The sequence below is a fragment of the Peromyscus californicus genome, unplaced genomic scaffold, assembly GCF_007827085.1.
Source record: "Peromyscus californicus insignis strain IS unplaced genomic scaffold, ASM782708v3 Scaffold_3__1_contigs__length_106647218, whole genome shotgun sequence".
Lineage (NCBI taxonomy): Eukaryota > Metazoa > Chordata > Mammalia > Rodentia > Cricetidae > Peromyscus > Peromyscus californicus.
This window is the reverse complement of record NW_026294551.1, coordinates 40873995-40897222: the sequence shown is the minus strand read 5'-3', so window position 1 is coordinate 40897222 and position 23228 is coordinate 40873995. Positions and strand designations below refer to the sequence as shown.

The 23228-nt window shown below is 45.2% G+C and overlaps 1 protein-coding gene across 4 annotated transcripts in view; it reads right to left on the bottom strand.

Annotated features, from left to right (window-relative positions):
* Asic2 (acid sensing ion channel subunit 2) overlaps positions 1 to 23228 on the bottom strand; it is an 87590-nt gene that overhangs the window by 810 nt on the left and 63552 nt on the right. The window contains exons 1-2 of one of the 4 annotated variants that reach the window (XR_008222670.1): positions 14676 to 21987; positions 9075 to 10561 (exon numbers count right to left, since the gene is read on the bottom strand). The exons of 2 other annotated variants lie outside the window; for them this stretch is intronic. Coding sequence is in view for 1 of the 2 variants with exons in the window: in XM_052759891.1 (XP_052615851.1) it covers positions 10541 to 10561 (21 nt within the window). In the remaining variant the exon portion in view is untranslated. Of the gene's footprint in view, positions 1 to 9074; positions 10562 to 14675; positions 21988 to 23228 lie in introns of those variants that run through there. One more of the 4 variants, XM_052759891.1, reaches the window with a different exon arrangement.

Here is a 23228-nt window from a genome sequence, read left to right as displayed (position 1 = left end):
AGACTTTTCTTGTCTCTAGACCATAAAACATTTGAAATTTTACTATTGCCTTTATATACTTATCAGCTTCTTATTGCAATAACAAAATGCACATGGCAAATAACTAATGAATAGAAAAGGGCAGTTTTGTCTTCTCACACCTCTGGATCTTTCAGGCTAAGATTAGGAGGCTTTGTTATTTTAGGCCTGTGGCAAGGGTGGCCATCTTCACTGGGGAACACGGTGGAGCAACACCATTCAGGAAGCCTGCCAGGACCCACAGTACCCTTTAAAGCATGCCCTTAGTGATCTAAAGACCTCCCAGAGATCAACCTCTCAAAAGTCCACAGTACCTCCCCATAGCTGTCTACATTCATACAACATGGACTTTTCTGTGTTTTATTTAATCTTCTATTTTATGATTCAGAAATCAAAATGTTTGAAGTCTCTCCCTTTAGATACTGCTCCTATCACTGGGATATGCTGCCATCCAAATGCTCAGAATACCCCATCTCTGTGAAGACTGCTCCTGGTTAGTCTAAATCCATGTGCACAGTGATAATGGCCACTCTTGGAGACACAGCCTGTGAAATGGACCAAACAAATGATCCATTTATTGTCTCCACACGTCTTTTAGAGCTGGACTCAGTTCACCTCTTCTGCCTGCCCTGCCCCTGGGGCTCGAGACGCTGTGAGCCACACTTCCCTAGTCCTCCTTGCCTCTTCTGTGTCTGCTCCCATATTACCTTTTGTCCTTCTGCATTGAACATAGAGAGACAGACCAAAGACCTTCCGCGGGGCTTGCTGCTCCCAGCTGTGTGGTATATCCTCTGCCCTGCATCTCCCCACTGCCTGTGTCCACCACCTGTGGGAAAGCTTTCCTGCCCATGCTTTATGCTTCAAATTCTCTTCTCCCTGATTGTTCTCCCCCCATCTCTCTCGGGCTGGTGGCTCCATTGTTATTATGGTCATATATTAAGTTTAATGTGTCCACAAGGCATTTTACACACTCATAAAAATCAGGCTCTGTAAGAGCTGCCTGGGCTGAAGACAACAGAAATAGCCTCCCAGTCCCTAGCTGGCGCATCACACCATACTGTCCTCTGAAATGTGCAGTGCTGGGTGATGTTTGGTACTTTTGATGATAAATATAGTGTGTTGGGAAGAGGACAAAATGATTTCCCAGATTATATGCAAAGCCTGAGTCGTGATTGCTTCCACTTAGGTAATATCCCACAGCATTAGCCATCTTCATAATGGGTGACGTTTGCTAAGTGCATACTGTGTGTCAGGCTGCTCATTAAATGTTTTACCCACATTCCCCCTGTGGAATCTGTCTGATGATGTCACAGATTGTGTTTAATTTTAGGATAGTGTAGAATAAGAAAAGGAATTTGATCCACAGTGACATTAAGTAGTGAGTTCAAAGTCAAGCAGCAGGGAAGTGGGAAAACTTAGATTGTTCAGACCCAAGCCTTCTGGCTCTATACCCTACCTGCTGAAGCATACACAGACACTCCGGTTGGAAGATGGCCATCTTTAAGGTCTAAGGATTCAAATGAATCTAAGACAGTTGTGTGCAACTAGTACATGCCATTGGTATGCTCTTCTGGCTGTGCTTGCCATTTCTCCTCTCTGTCACCGGCAAGGATGGAGGGACACACCAGACATCCATCCTCCATTGTGTCACCTTTGTTATTCCAACCTAGGGGACTGTGAACAAGAGCTAGTGACTCTGACCTGAGCGCATTTCCTTGGATTTTGTGTGCACTGCAGCCCTGTAAAGAGCAGCAAGCCAGAGTCTCTTGCCACAGAATGCTGTAAATAACCTTACGCATGTGTTAGTCTTGTTTCCTAACAGCTCATACATGTGCTGACTAGCCAAATTGTTTCTCCTACTTATCATCTTCTTGCCATACTAACAGTGTGTGAACCCATTCTCTCTCTCCCCTTTCTGCATTTTATTTTCCTCTCTCAAACCATTTATGAACCACAATATTATTACTTTTGGGAAACACTGATATCAATGACATCTTCTGAAGCATTTGGGACACAAAGCTCAGAGAGGCTGTTATTTGCTCAGAACTATGAAACATAGTGCAGGGCCAGGATAAGATTTGTACATGCTGACTTGGAATGCAGGGCTCTCTCCAGGCAATGTATGCTGAACACATCTCCCCCCGCCGACCCCAAGATTACAGGCAGTATAAAGATTGGCTGCTAAAGCCAGCCTGGTAGCTTCCTCCTCACTCCCAGCCTTTCTGAGAAGACTCCCAGAGTTTCAGATCACACAAGCTCATTCACCAAATGGACTCAAAACATGCCAAAGCAGCTAGCATGCCCCGCAAGACATCAGCTCCCATTCTACCTCTGCTCAGTCCCACAGACTTGAAAGGTACTATGGCCCCTGGTGCCAGTTAGAGAGACACAAAAAGGCATGCTTAACCTCAGAGCTCCATAAACTGAAATGACTGAAGATTTCTATGTAAAGTGACAGCTAATAGATACCTCTTCACCGTCTTCACAGACTCCATCTCCTAGTGAAGAAACAGACAAGCAAGGGACCCAAACTGGCCCATTGGGAAGGCTTCCTAAAGGCTTGAAGCCCATCAGAATGGCTGTTGGCATATGTAGGTGTTTCTTGGATAGTCCATGAGAATGAGAGCCCAGTAAGGAAATGAGGAGAGAGGAAGGGAGCATGCATGCTCAGCAGCCAGACTGTGTACAACCACAGCACATAGTTCAGATTTATTTTATAAGCAACTGGAAACCACTCAATGAATTTAAGGTGCAAAGAGGCATGATTTGATTTAGACTTTAAAATAGCATGATAGAAAATTGCAAAAACGCACTCAGAGTCATCAAAATAGTAGAATGAACTCCCTATGCCCATCACCAAGCTTCAACAACTGCTCACAGCTTACCATTCTTGCATCATTTTAAAAAATCCACCCACTCGCTACCCTCCCACTTGTTTATATTTTTTTTACAGTTATATTTTTCTCTTTCTTGAGGTAAAATTTACTTCAATGAAATGAACTAATCTTGGCTGTACTATTTTGACAAACGAAGCCCATGTTGCTTTCATAGAACACCTTCCCCTCAGAAAGTTCCCTCATGTCTCCACCTTGTCGACCCCTCCCTCCTTCTCCAATCCAGGAGGCAGTGGTTGTTTTTACCTCTTATCTGACATTAGTGAAAAATGACATTCACGTGGTCCTACCATTTTCTTTTTCTGTGTGTTCCCGTTAGCCGTATTTGTCAACTAGACACAGCCTAGAGTAGCCTGAGAGGGAAAGCCTTCACCGAGAAATTGCCTAGGTCAGATTGGTCTGTGAGGGATTCTCTTGATTATTAAGTGATACAGAAGGGCACAGCCTACTATGGGTGTCACCATCCCTAGGCAGGTAGTCCTTGGCTGTATAAGACAGTGAGCTAAACATGTGCCAAAGCTTAAGATGGAGCCAGCAAGCAGCCTTCTTCCATGGTTCCTGCCTCCTTGCCTCAGTTTCATACCTTGGGTTTCTGCCTGACTTCCCTTAGTGATATATTCTAACAGGGAAGCATAAGCCAAATAAACTGTGCCTCCTAGAAGTTGCTTTTATTCAGGGTTTTATTACAACAACAGAAATCAAACTGGAATTCTGTGTCTTCCTCCTTTCATTCTGCGCAATGCATCTGAGATTCATGAACGTTATGTGTATCAGCACTATGCCTTTTTCATTTTTAGCTGAATAATATTATACTTATTAGTATACAACATGCTTGTCCATTAGGGTTTTTAAAAAATGAATATTTGGGTTGTCTCCAATTTTGGCAAGTATGAGTAAACCTGCATAACTATGACATGGTGATTCCTATAGACGATGTTTCGATCATTCTTGGGTAACTACCTAGGAGTGGAATTGAATTTTTTTTTAAGCATTAGGAATAGAGTGTAAGGGGCAACTGAAATGGCTGAGGTAGCTTACCATGACATATGCTAAGTAAGAATGACTGGAGGGGGAAGATTGGCACTTGGCAACGGTGAATATAATCATTAAGATTTTCTGATGCAGTAGATGCAGGGGTAAGAAAATGAGAAAAACCAAGGGTGACTAGGAGGTGGTTAGGGTGACTCAGTGGGGCATATTTGGGGACTTTTGCTGATGCTGAGAAAGTGAGAAGGAGCCAGATGTGGTGGTATACACCTGCAATCCATGTGCTTGGGAGGCAAAGTCATGAGTGAAGATCACTAGTTCAAGACCAGTCTGGGCAAGAGAGTTTGATTTCACAATGGCAGAGACATCCTAGAGCAGATGTGAAGGAGGCACATGGAACCTAAAGCTCAGAGGAAAGGCTGCTCATTGTTGCCCGGTCATACAGATTCCACCCCGTGCATATCCAGGCTTCCTGCTATAGTTAGTTTTATGTCAACTTAACATAAGCTAAAATAGTTTTGGAAGAGGCTCTCATTTGAGAAGTGCCGCCATCAGACTGGCCTATAGGCAAGTCTGTGGACGTTTGTTGATGACTGATGTGAGAGGGCCTAGTGCACTGTGGTTGTTCCAATCCTTGGCAGGTAGACCTGAGTGGTATAAGAACATTGGTGGAGCAAGCTAGTAAACATTGTTCCATAGAGGTCTCTACTTAGTTACTGACTCCAGGTTCCTGCCTTGAGTTCCCTCAGGGATGAAGTGTTACCTGATAGTAAGATGAAATATACCCTTTTCTCCCCAAGTTATATTTGGTCATGGTGTTTTATCACAGCAAAAGGAACTAAGATAGATGGAAAATAGGTTGTATTTCATGAGCCAGTTCTGGCAAATTCTAATACCCCTTGGAATGTTATGCACTGAGAAACCATGAGGCCTTACTCAGGGCTGGCAGGCAGGATGGGGTGCTGTGGTTGATAAAAAACCATCTTCAGAAATCTGGGGCACAGTGTGATGGGAAGCAGGAATGCCCCTGCCCTAAACAATGTAGAGGCTGAAGACTCTGTCCTTACGTAAACAAGCATTGGTAATATGGATCAAAGGCTCAAACTGATTAAATTATAGCTTGGCCCAGTCTATCAACTCATATTTTTTACTTCCTTATTCCAGCTCCTCTTCCAAAGTAGCTGTGGATTCCATTTCCCTGTGGGTCCTCCATGAATACCTTTGACCTTTTCACTAGATTCTTAAGCTACACAGAAACTAGAAGGTTCTGAGTGTCTCATATTCACAGAATGTTCTGAGTGTCTCGTCTTCACCTGGGATCCTCTCACATCCTAGAGGTTAAACAACCCATTATTGTGAAAACTCACCCCAAAGTATGGCACACTTGAATGCAACATTGAATCATTTTCATACCCCTGGGGGGATGCCAAGGATGCAACTGGACAGATTAGTAATGTGTGATCATTGGTTTCTTTATTTCTTCCCAAAAGGAACCACGGGTGAGCGGTTTCATTCTGAATAAAGCTATGTGTGCATTCAGTAACTCATTTACTTAATCACTAGGCTTGTATTCGGGTACCTACTTCATGTTGAGCCACAGCCTTGGATCTGAGTGTAAAGATAAATAGACCCCATCTCCACTAAGCCTCACCTAGATATGTAAATAGACTCAGGAAGAGCTGGATCCATTACTGTGAATATTTCAAGGCAAGTCAAAGAAGACTCCTCAGAGGATGAAAAGACCTAAACTCGGCCTTCAAAGAAAATTAAATTAGAGCCATCTCTTGAGGACAAGCTGGGAAAGGGCATTGCATGCAGAGAAGCCAGCATGGAGCTGGTGTGGGCATGGGAGAGGGAGGCTGGCAGATGCTGAAGCCTAAGGGAAGTGGGAGGGGGAGGCAGGACTGGTGCCCTAGAAGTGTGCAAGGCCTGGACATTGACTGGAATGACTTGTGCTGCAATAGGAGCCATTGTGAAAGCTCTCACAGCATGGGGGACAGGCTCTCACATGCACTTAGAGTTTGGTGGCAATGGAGTGATGGAGGAAGGGAGAGCAACAGAAGAGAGAGAATTGTAGGCAGCTGGAGGTGAGGAGGCAAAGGAGAAGAAGGTGAGCCTCACGTCAGCAGTGAGGGGTTGGGTGGCAGGTCAGGACACGTGACAATGTGGAGAGATGAGGGCACCGTTTTCAGATACTTGGAAATGAGAATCGACAAAATCTGGCAATCACACGGCTGATCAGAGTGCAAATGTGCAAGCATGGGGCTGGAAACAGGAGCCTTGCCACACGCTACGCAGGGTACTTTGAAAATGCTGCTGATGAGGCTGGAGTCGGATTGACTCGGCTGCCCACGGTCTTTCTGCTGTTCCACTCCAGGGAACTTGGCTGCTGCTCCCATCCCTTCTGCTAGGAGCCACAACAATCAATGCTCTTGAGAAAGTGGTGCCGGTGGTTTTACACACACAGGTGTGTGGGTGCCCATTCTGCCCATCCAAATACAGCAGAATCCTACTTTTAAAAACTCGCTTAAGCTTCCTTAGCTGGGAAAATTGGTCTGAGTTTCTTATCGGAAAGAAAAGGTAATTTTTTTTCCTCTTCATCTTTTTCCATTTCTTTTCCATGTTCTTTATCTCTCATCATCTGTTAGACTGTGAGCTTCTGGGGATTGCCTACATAAGATTCACTCCCAGGGCTTCAGGACTCTTGGGGTCCCAAGTGGCCCAGCCCCACAGAGTGTACATTGGGCCCATGCAGGTGTCATTTTACTGTTCCACTCCCCAGGTTGACCTACATGGATTAAATCCATATTGTAGATGAATAAACAGAGTCCGGATGACCAGCTGTCAGAGCCTGATCTTTTTTACTTGTTTCTTGTCTTGGGAAACCCTCTTTTTTGGGAGAACCCACTGTGACCTCGAGAGAAAGCTTTATGGATGAAGCATGTTCTTAATGTAAGTCCTTGGCTGAGACTTCACCCCCGAAGCACCAACAGCTTCATTCCAGGAGACAGCAGGCCCTGGGAAGGTGACCTCAAAGCTGCCTTCTCTTTCTCCTTCCAGACCAGCTCCCTGTGTGAATCCCAGGGTGAGAGATAACAATTTTCTCCCATTTGCTTAAGAAACAAAGATGCCCTTCCCCCTACCACCGCCCCCCCCAAACAGATAAATTGAGCCCAGGAGTTATTTGAAAGCAATAGCCTTTGAAAAAAAAATGTATGGTGATTTTATTCGAGTCCCTAAATATTCACATGGGAAAGTACTGCTGGGGTGGGCTTGTTTCCAAGAATGCTCAATTGAAATTGTACATTGCTAGGCATGCTCAGTTTAAGGTCAGAGTTCAAGAAGGAAATGCAGCAAACAGGTACGTTTATGGACGTCTTAGCTGGTGTTGTAAAGGTGGTAGACAGGAATACTTTGGGGCATGCTTAACTCCTCTCCCCAGAAAGGTTGCAGCTGCAGCCAGAGGAAAGGTTGAGGTGACTTACTATAGAAGCTTTCCCCTAAAGACATCTGCCTTTCTTAGTTGCTGTAGGTAGTGAAGACACACGATTTCCTGTTCTCTCTCAGAAGTCCGTAAAATAAGTACTATAATCTACAGCTCATGAAAGAGGAAAGTGGGATTCATTAGTATGAAGGGCTTTGAAACCCAAAAGTCAAAATTCTTTCCTACATCTTTTCATAACCCACACATTTCTCTCTACATTGCTTCCAAATCAAAGCCCCCTGAAAAGTTGTTCTTGTAGGCTACCCAGGGTGACCCTTCCCAACCAGGCCAGTGGAATGTCAGAGGGTTTTGCTTACATTCCTGGTCAATGCATTCTGAGAAAGATGAAAATTGGCAAATGAAAGGAAATCAGAGAACACACAGAGTTCAATCAGTGATATGAGGGATGAGAAGAGAGTGATGGAGACTAACAATTCTAAAAAGAAGTGCTTGACTCTGGGAAAACCTTCTCTCAGAAGAGGAGAAGAATGTGTATGGAGTGCTTACCAGTACCTGCCACTTCCCAAGAGCTCTGAATCATGAAACTCATTTAATTTGCCGACACCCTTGAAATAGTGCTAGAGCCACTTACAGTTGTAAGTGGGAGGCCCCCAGAGGCTGAGCATCTTCTTCATGCTCCTTCACATCCTCAATTACATAGTCCAAGGAGTCTGAGCCTAAACTCTACATTTTGCAGACTGACCCTGCTACCTACATGATGGCCAAGAGTGCCTTGAAGTGAAAAATCTCAAGTCTGACTTGAGAGTTCCTACTTTTGAATGATTTTAAAGAGACAGGAAATTAGAGAGGGACTGGAAAAATAATCCTGCAATTAAGAGTTCTAGCTGCTCTTCCAGAGGACCTGGGTATCATTCCCAGCATGCACATGGTGGCTCATGGCCATCTGTAATTCCAGTTCCAGGGGATCTGATGCCCTTGCATGGTCTCTGTGAGCACTAGGTCCATATGTGGTACACATACAAGAAAACAAACAAACAAAACACTCATTAAAAAAAAGAAAGAAAAAGAGAGAAAGAACGAAATCAGAGACAAAGCTGTGACAAGACACAGATTCCTAAATCTCAGAGTCAATAATCCTGTAGTTAGTCTCTATGAAAATCTCCCCATGATGTATACAGGCCTGTTCTTCTGGCTCTGGCTTCACACTAGAGTTGCTTGGCAAAATTTTGTAAGGCATGGTCATCTGAACCTACTTCCTAGTCAACTGAATCTGAATCCCTAGAGATGGTCCCTTAGAATTCATGCTTTTTGAAGTTCTCTGGGTGATTCTGATGGGCAGCTTGGAGCGCAAAGCACTGATGGAGGCAAATGTGATGGGCAGCCACCTCTGCTAGAGCGCTGACTTTCTTCTATGCAGCACCCCAGGACATTTCCCCAAAGGCAGTCTGGCCTGCAAGTGCTTCAAGGACAACCATTGTGCATGTCACCATTCCTCTGGCGTCTTCCAACCCTACCCATCACAATGACAGCTGTGTCATAGACGCACACCTGTTTGGACATCTCTGCTCACCAATATCCATTGTTAATTCAGTGTTCTGTAGAACTCTACTTGTCTGGTCAGTGACTCTAGAGTGGTCACAGTTGGAGATGAGTCACTGCTAAAGTTTCCAGAAAACTTGGAATTAGAGGTAAGCAAGAACACAGAGAAAATAGAGACCAGTGCCTTTGACTCATTGGTACAGGTATGACTGTTTATTATCAGGGTTCAGATCAGAAACAGCACTTCTAACATCGAATAACAGAGGACCGAGATGACCTCACAGCATCTCCTCTCAATTTAGAAACAAAAGGTGGGCCCCTGCTGTCCTCAGGCCGCTGTAATGGCTAGTCACATCATTTGTGTCTTCCAGTGGGTTATGTTTGTCTCTCATGGCAGACTTTAAAAACATTTCAGAATGGAAACATTGTGTTCAGTGTCTTTGTGTCTAAAGCCTTACAATTTCATACCCAGCACAGAGTAGACAACTAATAAAGGTTTCTTTGGTAGGGTAGGCACTGGGGCAGACATAACTTACTTCCTGAAGCTCTTCACTGTGATGTGCATGTATGTTGAGGCCAGGGCACACGAAATCACATACCTCAGGTAGAACGAGAGATAAGAAATACACATAGCCAAGAGACACAAGAAAAAGATTCAATTCCTCACTGAAAATCAAAATGAAGTAACTTTTAAAATGCAAAGGATTCATTTCTTATCCATCAGCTTGGCGAATGATTTAGACTCGGCATACCCATGACTAATGAGCATGTGGGCAATTAGTAGTCTCAGAGATTGTCATGGGAGCATACATCAGAATAGCCTTTCAGAGGGCACTCTGCATAACAATTGTAAGGATGGATACTTTGATCCAATACTTTATTTCTAAAAAAGCATATGAAGGAGATTATTGACAGTGTACAAAATGTACTGTTTATAATTTTAAAAAATGGAAAGAGCCCAGTTGTCTTTAAAAACAGGAATGATTAAATAAATTAGGGTACATCATACAACAGGATAATGTGCTACCATTATGAATGATGGGGTAATCGCTAAAGGACTAAAGAGGAAAGATGTTCATGATGTATTGTTAAAGAAAAATGTTGATTGCAAAGTAATGTGGCTCCTATGATCAGATTTTAATAACATGTGCACATCTAATAAACAATACCATGCAGGCATGTTGAGATGGACAGATGATAGATAGATACATGATAGGTAGACAGGTAGACAGACAGGTCAAGTTATCTCTAAGGATAAGCATCTAATTGTGAAGCAAGATCAATGTCTTTGAAGATATTCTAATTTTTAATTTAAATATATCCTGCTTTTTAATTTATTTAATAATCTACATGAATTGCTTGCTTTTCCAATTCATGACATCTATTTCTTTTTCCAAAGGACAAACACAATCAAGCGTAGATCTTGGCCCAGTGAGCAGTACAGGGGATGGCCCTGTAGTCCTCTTTCCCTTTAGGCAGTTTGGGGAATGGCCATGGCATGCTTCTCAAGTGGGAAAGATGAGGAATGGCCCCAGAGCGTCTCAGGGTTCTTCCATATGCTCTTTCTGTGGCTCTGTAGTCTTGGTAGGCAGGTACCAAATCAGTACACAGTGAAAGAAAAAAGACTGGAAGGGCTCCCAAGAGCAACCATCTGGATTCACCTGGACTGAGGGATTTCCTGCAATGCAAAAAGAGAAGGTTCCAGAAACTACTCAGGAAAAACAGGGACACTTTCCCTTCCTGTTTGGGAAACCTACTATAACTTCCATGAGCCTCTTCTGAAGCCAGAATACAGGTTTCTAGAAGCCAGGAGAGGTAGTTTTTAATCCCAGCTCTGTCATAAAATAACCTTGTGTCCTCAGGCAATAAATATACCAACTCTCTGTGGTCCTTAGCTGCTTCTTGTAAATGAAGAAGGGACAGTAAAAGATGTCTTGAAGATCCATCACCCAATGGCCACTGCCTGGGTGCTGCCATCATTGTAAAGACCATTCCACATGAGAAATGCTCATCATTTCTTGCCTTTGGACCCTTGGCCTTTCAAGAGTGAAGACCATGTCTTTCTTCTTATTTGCATCCTCAGAGGGGCACATGGGAGTTGCCTGATACAACTTTAGCTGGGAAGAGAAAGTTACATGTTTCATGAAAGATTCAAGACCTTTCAACCCTCTATCCATTCAGATGTGTGACTCCTCCTCCCTCTTGGGTTATAGGTAAGTTATGGTACCTTCCAGAAACTAAAAGGAAGTAAGCCCACACTGTCCAGAAAGAAAAGTTAAGTCAGAAGTCAGAACTTAACATCTCCATAGCTACATCATGAAGAAACTGAGTCTCTCAAAACAGCAAAAGCTGGGGGAGATGCCTCAGACCTCCAGAGTCCAGTGTATGCAGAGATGTAAGGTGGCTCCTGCTACTTATAGGGGCTGCTGGCCTCTTGTTCCTACCATGAGCACACGAGAGATAGGCAAGGTAGAACACTGTCCTGACTTCATCCCTTCTGCTCCCTCCAATGCCATGGTCTGAGCATGGATTCCCTGAAACTCTAAGTTCTGAAGCAGCAGGCAGCTGTTACATGTTTCTCACAAGTCCAGAAGTCAGTATGTATCTGTTTGGCCTCTCCAGGATGCATGTAAATTACCTTACACAATGACTTATAACTGTCCAAATACCATTACATTCCTGGATGGTACTCAGAAAAAGGGTAGTGAGTAAGAAAGGGTGTGGTAGACAGTAATGGATCCAGGTATTCAGATGTATCCAGGAACACGTTCCCAGATTCCCAGGCATGTTGTTTTGCCAAGACATACCTTTCTATGCATCATCCTCAGCATACATAAACCTCATAGAGTCCAGAACGCCCATATCTCTCCATCTTTATGACTACTTCCTAAAGTCATTTCATGAGCTCCTGAACTGGCCTCCCTCACCCCCTTCTCTTGTCTCACTAATATGGATGATGAAGAAAAAATAGTAAGGATGCCTGCAAAAGAAGAGGAGGAAGAAGAGAGGAAGAGAGCAGATAAGAGTCATTGCTCGTCATCTCAAGCAAAGTTATTGTGCTAGCAAGTCAGGCAGAGAGAAACAAGAAAGATTCCGCCAAGGAAGAAAAAAAAAAATCTGCGGAAGGACGAAGGTGAGGCTCTTAAAGGGAAAGGAGGTGGTCAGCACAAGGTTGCCAGGGGGCAGTGAGGAAGCAAGACAGGAAGATGGAGAGTGTGACAGGCCATTCCATAGGGGCCAGTGAGTTCTGGATGAAAATAAAACACAGAGCCCCTGTTCACGGTGGGGAGATGAAGCTGGGGCCTTCCAGAGTGAGCCTCCCGGCACTGAGTGGCAAAAGACCTTGCTGTCTCCGAACACTCTAAGCTTCAGCCCCACTCTGCTTTTACCAAAAGTTGTTTCTTTCCTCCAGTGCCAATGAGGTTTCCATGGGCTACCCCCCTGCAGCTTCCCTATCCCCACTGAGGTCTCCTGTTTCAGAGAAGGATGTTTTGCAGTTCACTGGGTCTGCTCTTGAAGTTCACTTCGATGCTGGTGAGAAGGCTTGGTGGTCAAGTTAAGAGCACTTGCTGTTCTTGTGGAGAATCCAAGTGTGGGTTCCCAGCATTCCCATGGTGGCTCATAATGGCCTATGGCTCTGGTGCCGTTTTCTGGCCTCCTTGGGCAACAGGCACACATGCAGTGTCCATACACACACGCAGGCAAAACACTCACACATGAAATATTAATGAATATGTCTTTCTTCAAAGATCAGTTCAGCAACTTAGTGAAGAAAGCCGTGTTCTCGTCTGTTTCTCAGGTAAGCAAGCTGAGGCTAGATGGAGTTTCAAGGCTGAAGAGCTAAAATGTGGCCAAGCCAGAAGTTATGCTTTTTGTTGTTGTTTCTGCAACAACAAAAGGCTGATAATGGGAACTAGGGCCTCACAAATGCTGGCCAAGCTCTCTGCCACTGAGCTATGTCTATATTACCAGTGTTTTCATAACTTGGATCTCCTCCCCCAGCTCCAAAAGCAATATATTCTTATTATGAAAAACATACAAACTAATAAAATAGTGAAATGAAAGTCACCCATAACCCTCTACCCAGAGAGGAATAAAAACTTTGTCTATTTCCTTCTGGTCTTTTTAATTAATTCTTCTGAATATTTATTAATTTACTTGTTTGTAGAAGTGGAATTATCTTGAATAGATTCTTAGAATCCTCTCTCAAAACACCCCGGGTCTGCAATGGACAACCTTTCTGAAGCTATGGTCTAGTCTCCAGTTGATTTCATTTGTCACACAGCCAGGGTTACACCACAGTTCCTCTAACTTCTTTTCTACTCCTGGACAGGTAGGTTGCTTCCCATTTGGAGGAGTTAATGGAGGACTCCAAGGAAGGTCCTTTAATAAAACCTCTGTGTGCCCTGGCACTGGACTTTGTGATTTCAAAGAGAGAGTGTGGTAGACATAGAGACTCAGGGCAGACAAGCAGATATGGAAAATCAAGGAATACAGTCACAGAGCAGAGATCAGGGACTTGTCAGGAGAATGGGAGGTGTGGCTTTGTGGGATCTGATAAACTTTCATGGGGAAAGCCATAGGTGATCTGGAGTCAAGTCAACAGACTTTATACACGAGCAATGGTGTAACTATTTAATGCTTTGCAGACCACATGGTCTGTCCCAATTAATTAACCCTGTCATCAGTGCACCCCCCCAAAAAAAAGGTAGTCACAGACAATACAGAAATAAAAGGGTATCTCTATTCCAATAAAGTTTTATTTACAAAAGCATGCCATAGGCTAGATTTGGTTTACAGGTATAGTTTACCAAACCCTGGTTTAAAGTATATATAGATGTTTATGGGCTTATCAGAGAGTCTTAGATGGTTCATAAGAGTCTCAGGCTATTCAACTAGAAGGGACTTTGAGAAGCAAAAATATGAGAGGCAAACTCAGAAATGTACTATCAGCCTTTGGTCACTACAGTGAAATACCTGAGGTAGTTCACTTCATGAAAGAAAAGGATTTATTCAGTTCCCAGTTTGAGAGGATCAAAGACAGGGGGCTCAGTTCTGGTGAGTGTGGATGACTGCATTACATCGTGGTGCATGGCAAAGACAGTACTGCCTGCTAGAGGAAGTACATGTGTCCTGACAGGAAGCCACAGGGGAAAGGGGAGGGACCAGGATCCAGCTTTTAAAACAAACACCCCCCCTCCAAATAACCAGGCTTCTGGGAGAAATATCTTAACCCCTTTGGAGGTCACACACTCAAGTGTCTAAGGACCTCCCACTAGTCTCAGCCTCTTGAAGGTCCCACCATGTCAACAACATTCTGAGAAACAGGCTCCCCACACATGGACCCTTGAGAGACTAATCATATCCCAAGCACAGCAAGGGAGCAGGGAAAATGAGATATTTCATGGTCGTCTTGTAAAGATTAGAGCTCAGTCATATGGATTCCGAATGCCTGACTGTAGAATGCTGAAAGTCTGTGGGATTTATTGTGTAGTAGATAAAGAAACTATTTATTTGCATGGGGACGTTTTCATGTATAGGGATTCATAATGCTCTGAGAATGACAGCTATCTCTTAGAAATCCTGGGAAGGCTTCCAAAACCTAGAAATGATGTTTTTGGCTTTATATTTATCTGGGTTTCTGTGTTCTTGTTTGTATTCATTAGCATCTTATAGTTTATTAGACTTCGGTCTATCTAGAGACCAGAAGCTATCCAGTTAGAAGAAACGTGTGGAGACAGACAGACAGAGGAAGAGGAAGGAGCTACCCACAGTTCGTTACTGGGACTCACCTGCGGCAGAGCTGGAGGGAGAGCAGCTGGCCACCCAGGTGTGCAAACATCAGCTGACTCCTTGGGCTACAGAACAGGTTGTCTCCTGGGTATGGTTCCCAAAACATGTCTCCATCTGGATTGTTTGCACAGCCAGCCTGGAGGTCTTCTGTTTCTTCTCTTTGCACAGACCTCATCTTGTTCTAAGACACGGGCTTTTTCACCTCCCAGCAAGCCGCAGCCACATCACCTCAGAACACATTTGGAAATGCAATCACAGACCTTGAATGGTAAGCTGGGGAAGTGGGGAAGGGGCAAACTGACTCATCAAGCCCTCCTGGGGATGTGGTATCCCCACTAAAGTGGGAGAGTCTCTGCCTACGATACCCCAGAGCCCATCCCAAGGATACTGTACTACTATTGATCACTGTATACAACTTAATTCCAATAATCCTACCAACCAGTTCTTATCCTTTAATAAGGGAGGTTTTTTAGTGTGCCTTGCACCTGCATTTTCTTTATTGCAAAACCCATACCATTGATTGTCATGTTCTCGGACCTTTTCTTTATGGATACGCTAAGCAGGTCCATAGACATACACTTCTGCAAACACTATCCTGATTTATTTACTCAATAAACTTTCATTGACCTCCTGTGTCAGACACTGCTGTAAGATACACTTTACATTACTGAGTGGCTAACTTCCCTAAGCAGGTAGGAAGCAAGAGACACTGGCTCAGGTAGGTGGGGTGACCTGTCTCAGGGCAGTGTAGCTCTGAGGGTTAGAGAATGACAAAGGATGATGCTCAGTGGATCAGGTTGTCAGTGTGTGGCTTTATTAAAGAGCCAGAAGCTGAGCCAGAAGCAGTCATGTTCACAGACATGGGAGCCTCATGGCCATTTCAGAGGTTCAAGTGAGCAGGGATGAAAGGAATCTGAGGGGTCCAACTGATTGGGACCCCCAAGTGTACTCTGTATCAGAAACCTTGAGTCCAACCCCCAAGACCTTCCAGAACCTTGGGTATTAATTCCATCTCTTCTACCAAGCTGTGTAATTGGCCCTTTCTGAGCCTCAGTTTCTCCACTGGCATAAGAATCCATTGATGGATTCCCAACGCTTCTTTATGCTTAAAAGACTTTATTTAAATGATACTTGGAACTGGTGAGAAAGTATTTAGTTTGTGGTAGATGAAGGGAGGAGAAAGCAGCCCCTTTCCAATACTTGGCAATTAACACAGCACCACATAGAGAAAAATGACAGCCATCCAGCCAGTCTGGACACCTGCAGGGTGACACCCACATTGTTCCCCTGCCGTCCCTTGAGCATGCCAATCAGAGCCTTTGCACTGAGTCCCCTAGGCCTGGAAGACACTGTCCGGACTGTGACTCCTTTCAGTCAGCTGAGATGAGATTCAGCCTTCTCAAGCACAGCCCTCCTCTTTCCCTGACACTCCAGTCCTCTCACCTCCCCCTCCTTTTCCTTTGTCCATGCCTGCACCACATCCTGCCTCCTGTCCGTGGTTTACGACCATCTCCCTCTTCTAGCCAGCAAGCTCACAAGAACAGGGTTTCTGTGTAAGCCACAGAATTTCTTCATACAGTAGGTCCTTCCGACAGATTTGCTGTGATGAAGCACAGAGCCCTGAGGGGGTTGTGTTGTCTAGGAGTGTCATCCCATGTAGCCAACCAACGTAGTCTGTGTTTCCCCTGGTCCAAATCCCAAGCAGGTTGTCTGGCATAGGACCAGAGTCCTAAGGACACCAAACTATAGCTGGACTTCCTAACTTGCTGAGAGACAGAGCTAAGTCGCTTGCTTCCTCCACCCCCACTACAACATCTTGGTGCTGTATAGTCAATGACACAGGAATCATTGGGAGGGCATTGAAGAAAGGCTGGAAAAGGAAGAGAAGATAGAAAGAGTAGGCTGTGTTACTAGAGGGGCCTGGAACGTAAAGTCTCTGGATGCTGGACCATGCATCTGTTTCATCTGGTCAGACCCTAAACATAGGAACAGAACAAGAGGGCAAAAGATCAACACCTACCTATTAATAGATGCTGCTGCAACTAGGCCTTTCTAGAAGCTGTCTTGATTATCCTCCTAGGACCCATGGGACATGCAGTGAACCCCAGATAAACGATGTAAGCTGCCTGGGATAGCCCAGCTAGTGAGGAGCATCTGCAATTTAGATCCAGCTCAGGCCCTCAGGATCTCTACCTCTGTTACTCCAGGAGGGTTCACAGTGAAGAGGTGTCTGACTAATTCCCAGAGGAATGGAGAAGACCTTACAGCCTGTAGCCTCGCTTGCCCTGTCTCTGGTCCCTGTTTTAGCCTCAGGCCCTGGTCCTCATGAAGCAGGAAACTCTGGTCCTGAGTGCTTCTCCTGGGAGGCATCCTCAGAAGGGAGGCAGCCTTGGATGCCTCTTGCTTCAGATAACCTCTGAGTGTTTGCCAACATCGTTCCCTTTCCCTTCTGCGCCCAAGGAGCCTGCGAAGCTAGCGACAAGACGTTTTGTCTGGCTAAGCTTCCAGACTGATTGAAAGTCTCAGAGCCTGCCTCCTCCGGGCTGCTCTTCCTGGAAACAGTTGCCATGGAACACAGGACGATGCAGCCTTCACTGTCAGAACTAATGAAAGTCGGAGAGCTATTAGAGGAAGATTTTTTTTTCCCTCCCTCCCCCTTGGGCATAATTCTACTCTTCAGCGAGGTGTTTGCATTTCTGTCCTGTTTGTGAGATGTTAATTGTGTCCTCATTGGAATTCCTTGTTCACTGCCCTCACCTCCCTCTGAGCTCCAGCCCTGGGAGAAGGCAGCCTGTTTGAACTAATGAGGCTAACTGACCAGAGGGAGGGCAGTCCCCGCCTCCCTCTGGAGTGACCTTCCCTAAGCAGCTGCTGATCAGACCACACCACAGCTCAAGAGCCTCCTGTGACTCCCAGCAACCACATGACACCAAGTTCCATGACTCTAGGGTGTCACCGTGTTTTGCCTGCTCCCCTCCTCCTAAGACATCCTGGGCCAGAGTCACACAGGGCCAGCTCTAGCTAGCTCGGGTGGCACTGCTTATGCCTATGCCTTCTGTCTAGCCTGCCTTACTGGTCTCTCTTTGTCCATTGTCCCAACTTTCCCACCTTGTGAAATCCTCCATTCCTGCTCCAGGCAGACCCAGGGTTCTTCCCTTTCACCAGACCGTATATAATCCACTGTGATTTGACTGTAGATCTGTCTTCTTCTCTACTCTATGACGTCTTTGAAAGCATTTCTGATTCACCCCAAAATTTCTAGAGCCTAGCACTGTGCCTGGCATTTAGCCCTTATTCCTTCCCACTCCTCTGTTAATTGGGTAAAGGAAGGCACAGCTGAGCCCTAGAGGCCCTGAAGAAACTCGAAAACATCTTGGTGAATTGCTGTTGTAGATTGCACCCACCCACTCCTGCCCACCCACCACAGAGGCAATGAGAAAGGAAAGCCAGGTCTTGGAGCCCTAGGAGGGAGCTCATTCGGGCCAGTATTTATAGTATGGCAATTAGCTCCCTTCTCTAGCACCCCTGGAGGTGCCGGGAAACCATCTGAGAGAAAGTCATAAAGAAAGAAAGGGGCAGTATTGCCATAGAAATGGAGGGAGCTGCAGGGAGTGGCCCCCAGAACTCTAGATAATGCTCACCTATAAATGGAAGGCCTTACTTAGTCCTGGAAGAAAGAATCCAAGAATTCTCCATTCAGCCTCTGCAAGGAAGGGTTAGTTATTCCCACTCCCAAGAACCCCAAGGTTCCAGATCAGATCTAAAAGGGTCCCCTCAGTTTTCCCCCCATGCACTGCTGAGGAAGCCTGCTTTGTCCTGGAGGACTATAGCTTCTCAGGAGCCAGCCTGGGTTAGGGGGGCTGGAAGCAGCTCTCCTGTCCAGGGGCAAGCTAAGGGCAATATGCCGGAGATTGATGGGGCCTCCACATGCCTCCCCTGGACTCTGGTAATCACCCCACAGTTGTTCATTCCTCCTCTGTTCCTCCCTTGGGTCAGTTCTGTCTTCTATCAGTGTGACACTTGGAAGATGCAATTCTGATCAGGTCACTTTCCTAATGAGAATAAATCAGCAACTCCCCGTGGGTTTGGGTTTAGAAGTTCTCAGCACTTTGCAGAGAATGTAGACTAAATCACTACGCTCTGGCTCTGGAATCCCCTTCTCCCCCCAGTTCCCTCTGCTAGGACCCTGCCCATGTATTTTCATCTCAACCACAGGGAGTCACCAGTGTGTCCCAGTCACTGAGCTCTCCTGCCCCAGGGACTTTGCCCTTGCTGTGCTCACTGTCTGCCCGGAATGGCAGTTACTACCACCCACTTCCCTTTCCCACTTCTAACTCTTTTTTTCATTTTGAAAATCTCTACCCTTCTCAGGGAAGATTGACTCTTGGACTCCCCACAAAATAAGTGCCTCTCCTACAGAGGCCCTATGGTCCACCAGAACAAGCCCATGCCCCATCAGAATCCTGCTTCCTAATTTCCCAAATACAAATCAAGTCCGTTGAAGGAAGGCTATGCTTGGGAATGTTTGTTTCTTGAAATCTAACACACAGTTGATTTCTAAGCAGTTGGTTTAAAATGTCACAGGGCAGAAACCACAGCGAGGCAAGAGAGCCCCATAGGGTGCATAATTGAACCCCTATGTGCATGAGTTATTATTAGGAGTTGTTCACCTCGACTTTGCTTGTCAAGTGCAGCAAGCGTGGCGTGGCTGAGAAAGCAGCATCTATTTGGGAAAGGGACAGAGGAGGCTGTCCTTCCTAGGAGGCCCTGGTCCATGTAGAACTTGAAAGCATCTTCTGCTTCATCAGAGTCTCCATGGAGATCTCCAACTCATGCATGGAGGATGAGATATGGAAGACGTAGCCCTCCCTAAGTGCATGGACTCCTGAGCTGATGGCTTCTACACTGAGTTGAAGTGATGTTGTTCATCGATTCCATGGAAGACACAGCCAATAGACTTTGTTGAGATGCCCACCTAGCACTTGTAAAGATGGTCCTTAAATGCTACCATTAACAGTCACTTGCAAGGAGAAGGATACACCTCTAAGCCTATACGCACTTCGAGGGATACCTCTCATGTTGTTTACTACACAAGACTGGGGGCACAGGTCACATAATTAGCACATCAGCCATGCTCCTGGATTTTTGTAGCATAGTGGCCATGTGCCCCCTGATCCCTCAGTCACATGTAACTCCAGTCCCACTTTCCTGGCACTCAGAACATCCTTACCTACACCCCAGTACATGAGAAAATGTAAACTGGATGCTAACAACCTGACTCCAAAGATCACACACAGTCAGCTTCCCTTGCATCCCAGCTGGAACCTTGACCAAGTCTCTTTAGTGTTCTCCTCTTTGCAAAGGAGACCACTTGATTGGTACCTGGAGGGAAGGATGGGCAACTCCTGTGGTGGGCTGGAGGGACAGGAAAGGGTTCACACCTCATAGGAAGTTGGGATTGGGAGAGTTAATGAAGTCATCATAGACCTGGAGCACCTTAGAATCCAGCTACTCCTAGCCCTCCAGTTTTCTGCTATGGCAACTGGACTGTAGCAACAGGGAAGTTGCACTGAGAATCACCGAATGAATCAGCAGCAAGGCAGGGTCTTGTGCTTCTAGCCCAGGGCTCCTTCAAACACACAGCTGCATTCTTAGTGATGGAGGGAACCTGACTAATAGCTTTGATGGGCTTTTATTCAGAATCAGCTGGAAGATCCATGCTCTCTTCAGTCCTGCTCATTGAAGATCCTCCCACCCACAGTGCGAGGGGCTCTTTTGAAAAAGACCAAGAACACCGTCTCAGTTCCCTGCAACTAGGAAAGGTTTTGCTCAGCAACCCCTGGTGGCCTCTTTATGAATGCTGGCACAGCGCCAGGAGGAGGTGCAAACTCAAAGCCACTCTGAGTTTGGTCAAGATACCATTTGCACTAAAAGTCCTCAGGAATTGTTACAATGTGGCCTTCATCAGCCAACCCCAGACTTGCCGGCTCTAAGGATCTAATTCACAAGCTTTCCATGGGAGACTGACACAGCATGAAACTTGAAAACCAACATGCAGAGGTCACAGTGAGAAGAGGGGACCTAAGGGATGTCATATATTCATCTACTCGGGCTATTCTGGGTCCCTGATAGATGAGTGATTGATTGACCGGTTGATTGGTTTAGTGATTGATGGATATCCGTAAAACAGACAAAGAAGTGAAAACTAGACATCTGTCACAGTTAAACTTTGCTCTGTGTGCACGTGTATACATGTATGTACATGTTGCTCTGTGCAACACACACACATACACACTCACATATACACAGAGGAGGAGAGGGAGATAGAGAGAGGAAGAAAGAGGGAAGGAGAAGGAGGGAGGGAGGGAGAGAGAGAGAGACTGACTGACTTTACTCCAGATGTATACATCTCCAGAAACCTACAAAAGACATTTGGGCAGATGTCACCAAGCTTGTTGGGCAAAGCCTTGTCTGGGTTCAGGAAATTGACACACTCCTGGTCCTTCGACCAACTGGGGGCACTGTTGAAGGCATCATCTGGAATCTACAACCTCAAATCATTTTCCCTTCCTGAGAAGGCAAAGCCCATCCTTTACCTCCCACCGGAGCACCTGCTCTCCTGCGAGCTGGGCCTAACATTTCACTAAGTGGGATTTGCTGTACTGTTTCCAATCAAATTTCATTTGCACTTCTCAAAACTTCTTGTATCTTAACATCCTTGCTACGCGCTTGGCTCTGGCACTTATGAGTTCTATTACCCCTGACACCTTCTTTTATCCCTATAAGCTTCAGTCGCCTCACATATAAATTGGGGAGAATAGTTCCTGGCTAGTAGTGAGTATTAGAGATAATCATAGGAATTCAATAAATATTAAGTCTCTTCCCTCCTCAACCCTATTTTCAAGACAAGTCCCGGATAAGAAATCTCATGTGGTTTTCTGCTCCTCATTTGCTTTTCCGTGACCCAACTCCCTGGTTCAGTTCCACATTGTACCTCATTCATGGGTGCATAATGGGTCTTTACTTCCGCTGTTCTCTTCACCTAGAATAAGCCACACTGTCCTGCCAATCAAAATACCATGATGTTTACAGGTTGTGCTCAAGTTCTCCATACTACTTTAGGAGACTTTCTCTATCTTCAGGGGGATGAATCACTCACCTCCCCAGCACATGAAAATATTATCGAGAAAGGTCAGTGACTGCCAGGGAATGGCATTTCACATATGAAATTTTGTTTTCTGCTGGTGTTGAACCATAATAATCGAGAACAGTGGACCACTTTCATTTTGTCAGACAAAAATATATTTCTAAACCCTGTGTTCTAATGTCAGTATCATAAAACCTGGAATTTTAACACCTAAAAATGTAAAAAAAAAAAAAAAAAAAAAAAAAGGGGGGTGGGGAGGGATGGCGGTGTCTCAAAAGTCTTAGTCATTGTCCTTTAAACTGAATAACCTGGCTCCATGAGAAGCTTAACTCCATTGCTCAATTTGTGCTTTCTGCTTTAGACAGATGGGGATGCTGTCACATGCTAGCTCCAGTACAAGGATTGGGGAGTCCACAGTCCCGCTGAGTCACCTGCTATATGCAGTAATGTTTCCTGGAAGCATCCAGACAGTCCCCACCCCCACCCAAAGAACTTCCTCTTTCTGAGGGCTTGCTATGCACTGTGCTAGCTACTTCGTGAGTTAGTTTTTCAAATTATTTTCCCCACTCCTGTAAAACAAGCTCATGATTCCTACCAGCACCCGAAGCACAATGTGACCAAGCAAGATCACAAAGATGGTGATGGAGCTGGATGTACATGCCAGAGTTGGATCTTGATTCTTTCCTCCAAGCCAAGCTTTGTCTTTCAGAATTGGAAACTGTGTTTCCCGGTGGATATAAGGAAATATGCTTCTCTGGTCCCTCTAGATTTGTACTCAGAGTATGCAGATTTTCATTTATTAAATAAATATTTTTAGGGCTCAGCAGGTGCAGTTCTGCTAGGAGAATTCTTTCTCAACATGCATAAAACCCTGGATTAGAGCCCTGGTACCACATAAAACCAGGTGTGATCGCGAATGCCTGTGATTTGGGCACTTGAGATACATACATGAGATCCTATCTCAAAATAAACAAATAAATGTAAATAAATGAACACTGGTGTTTAGGGAGGACCTGTAGGGCACTGTCCTGGGTGTTGAAACTCACAGGTAACATGGCAGACAGGATTGCAGCCCCGTGGAAGGCACAGTATTGACATACTCACACCTGCTAAGTGATGAGCAATAATGCAATGTCTTATTAGTGACTCCTTTCTAAATTCCAAGGAGTTTTTAAAGATCATGGTGACAGCCAGGTGTGCACAGATGTTAAAAAGTGCCCTGGGCCTCTCTGGGTTCAGTAATTACGTTTTCCTCACAGCACCAGTGTGTGCTATGGAAATTGATGAGCCACAGGCCTTTTTCAGAATGACGAGCCTGCACCCAAGCTCCACTTGATTTATTAGAAGAATGAACTGAATTTTAAAAAGACAGATGCAGTATTGATTCTATACCTTAAAATATGCC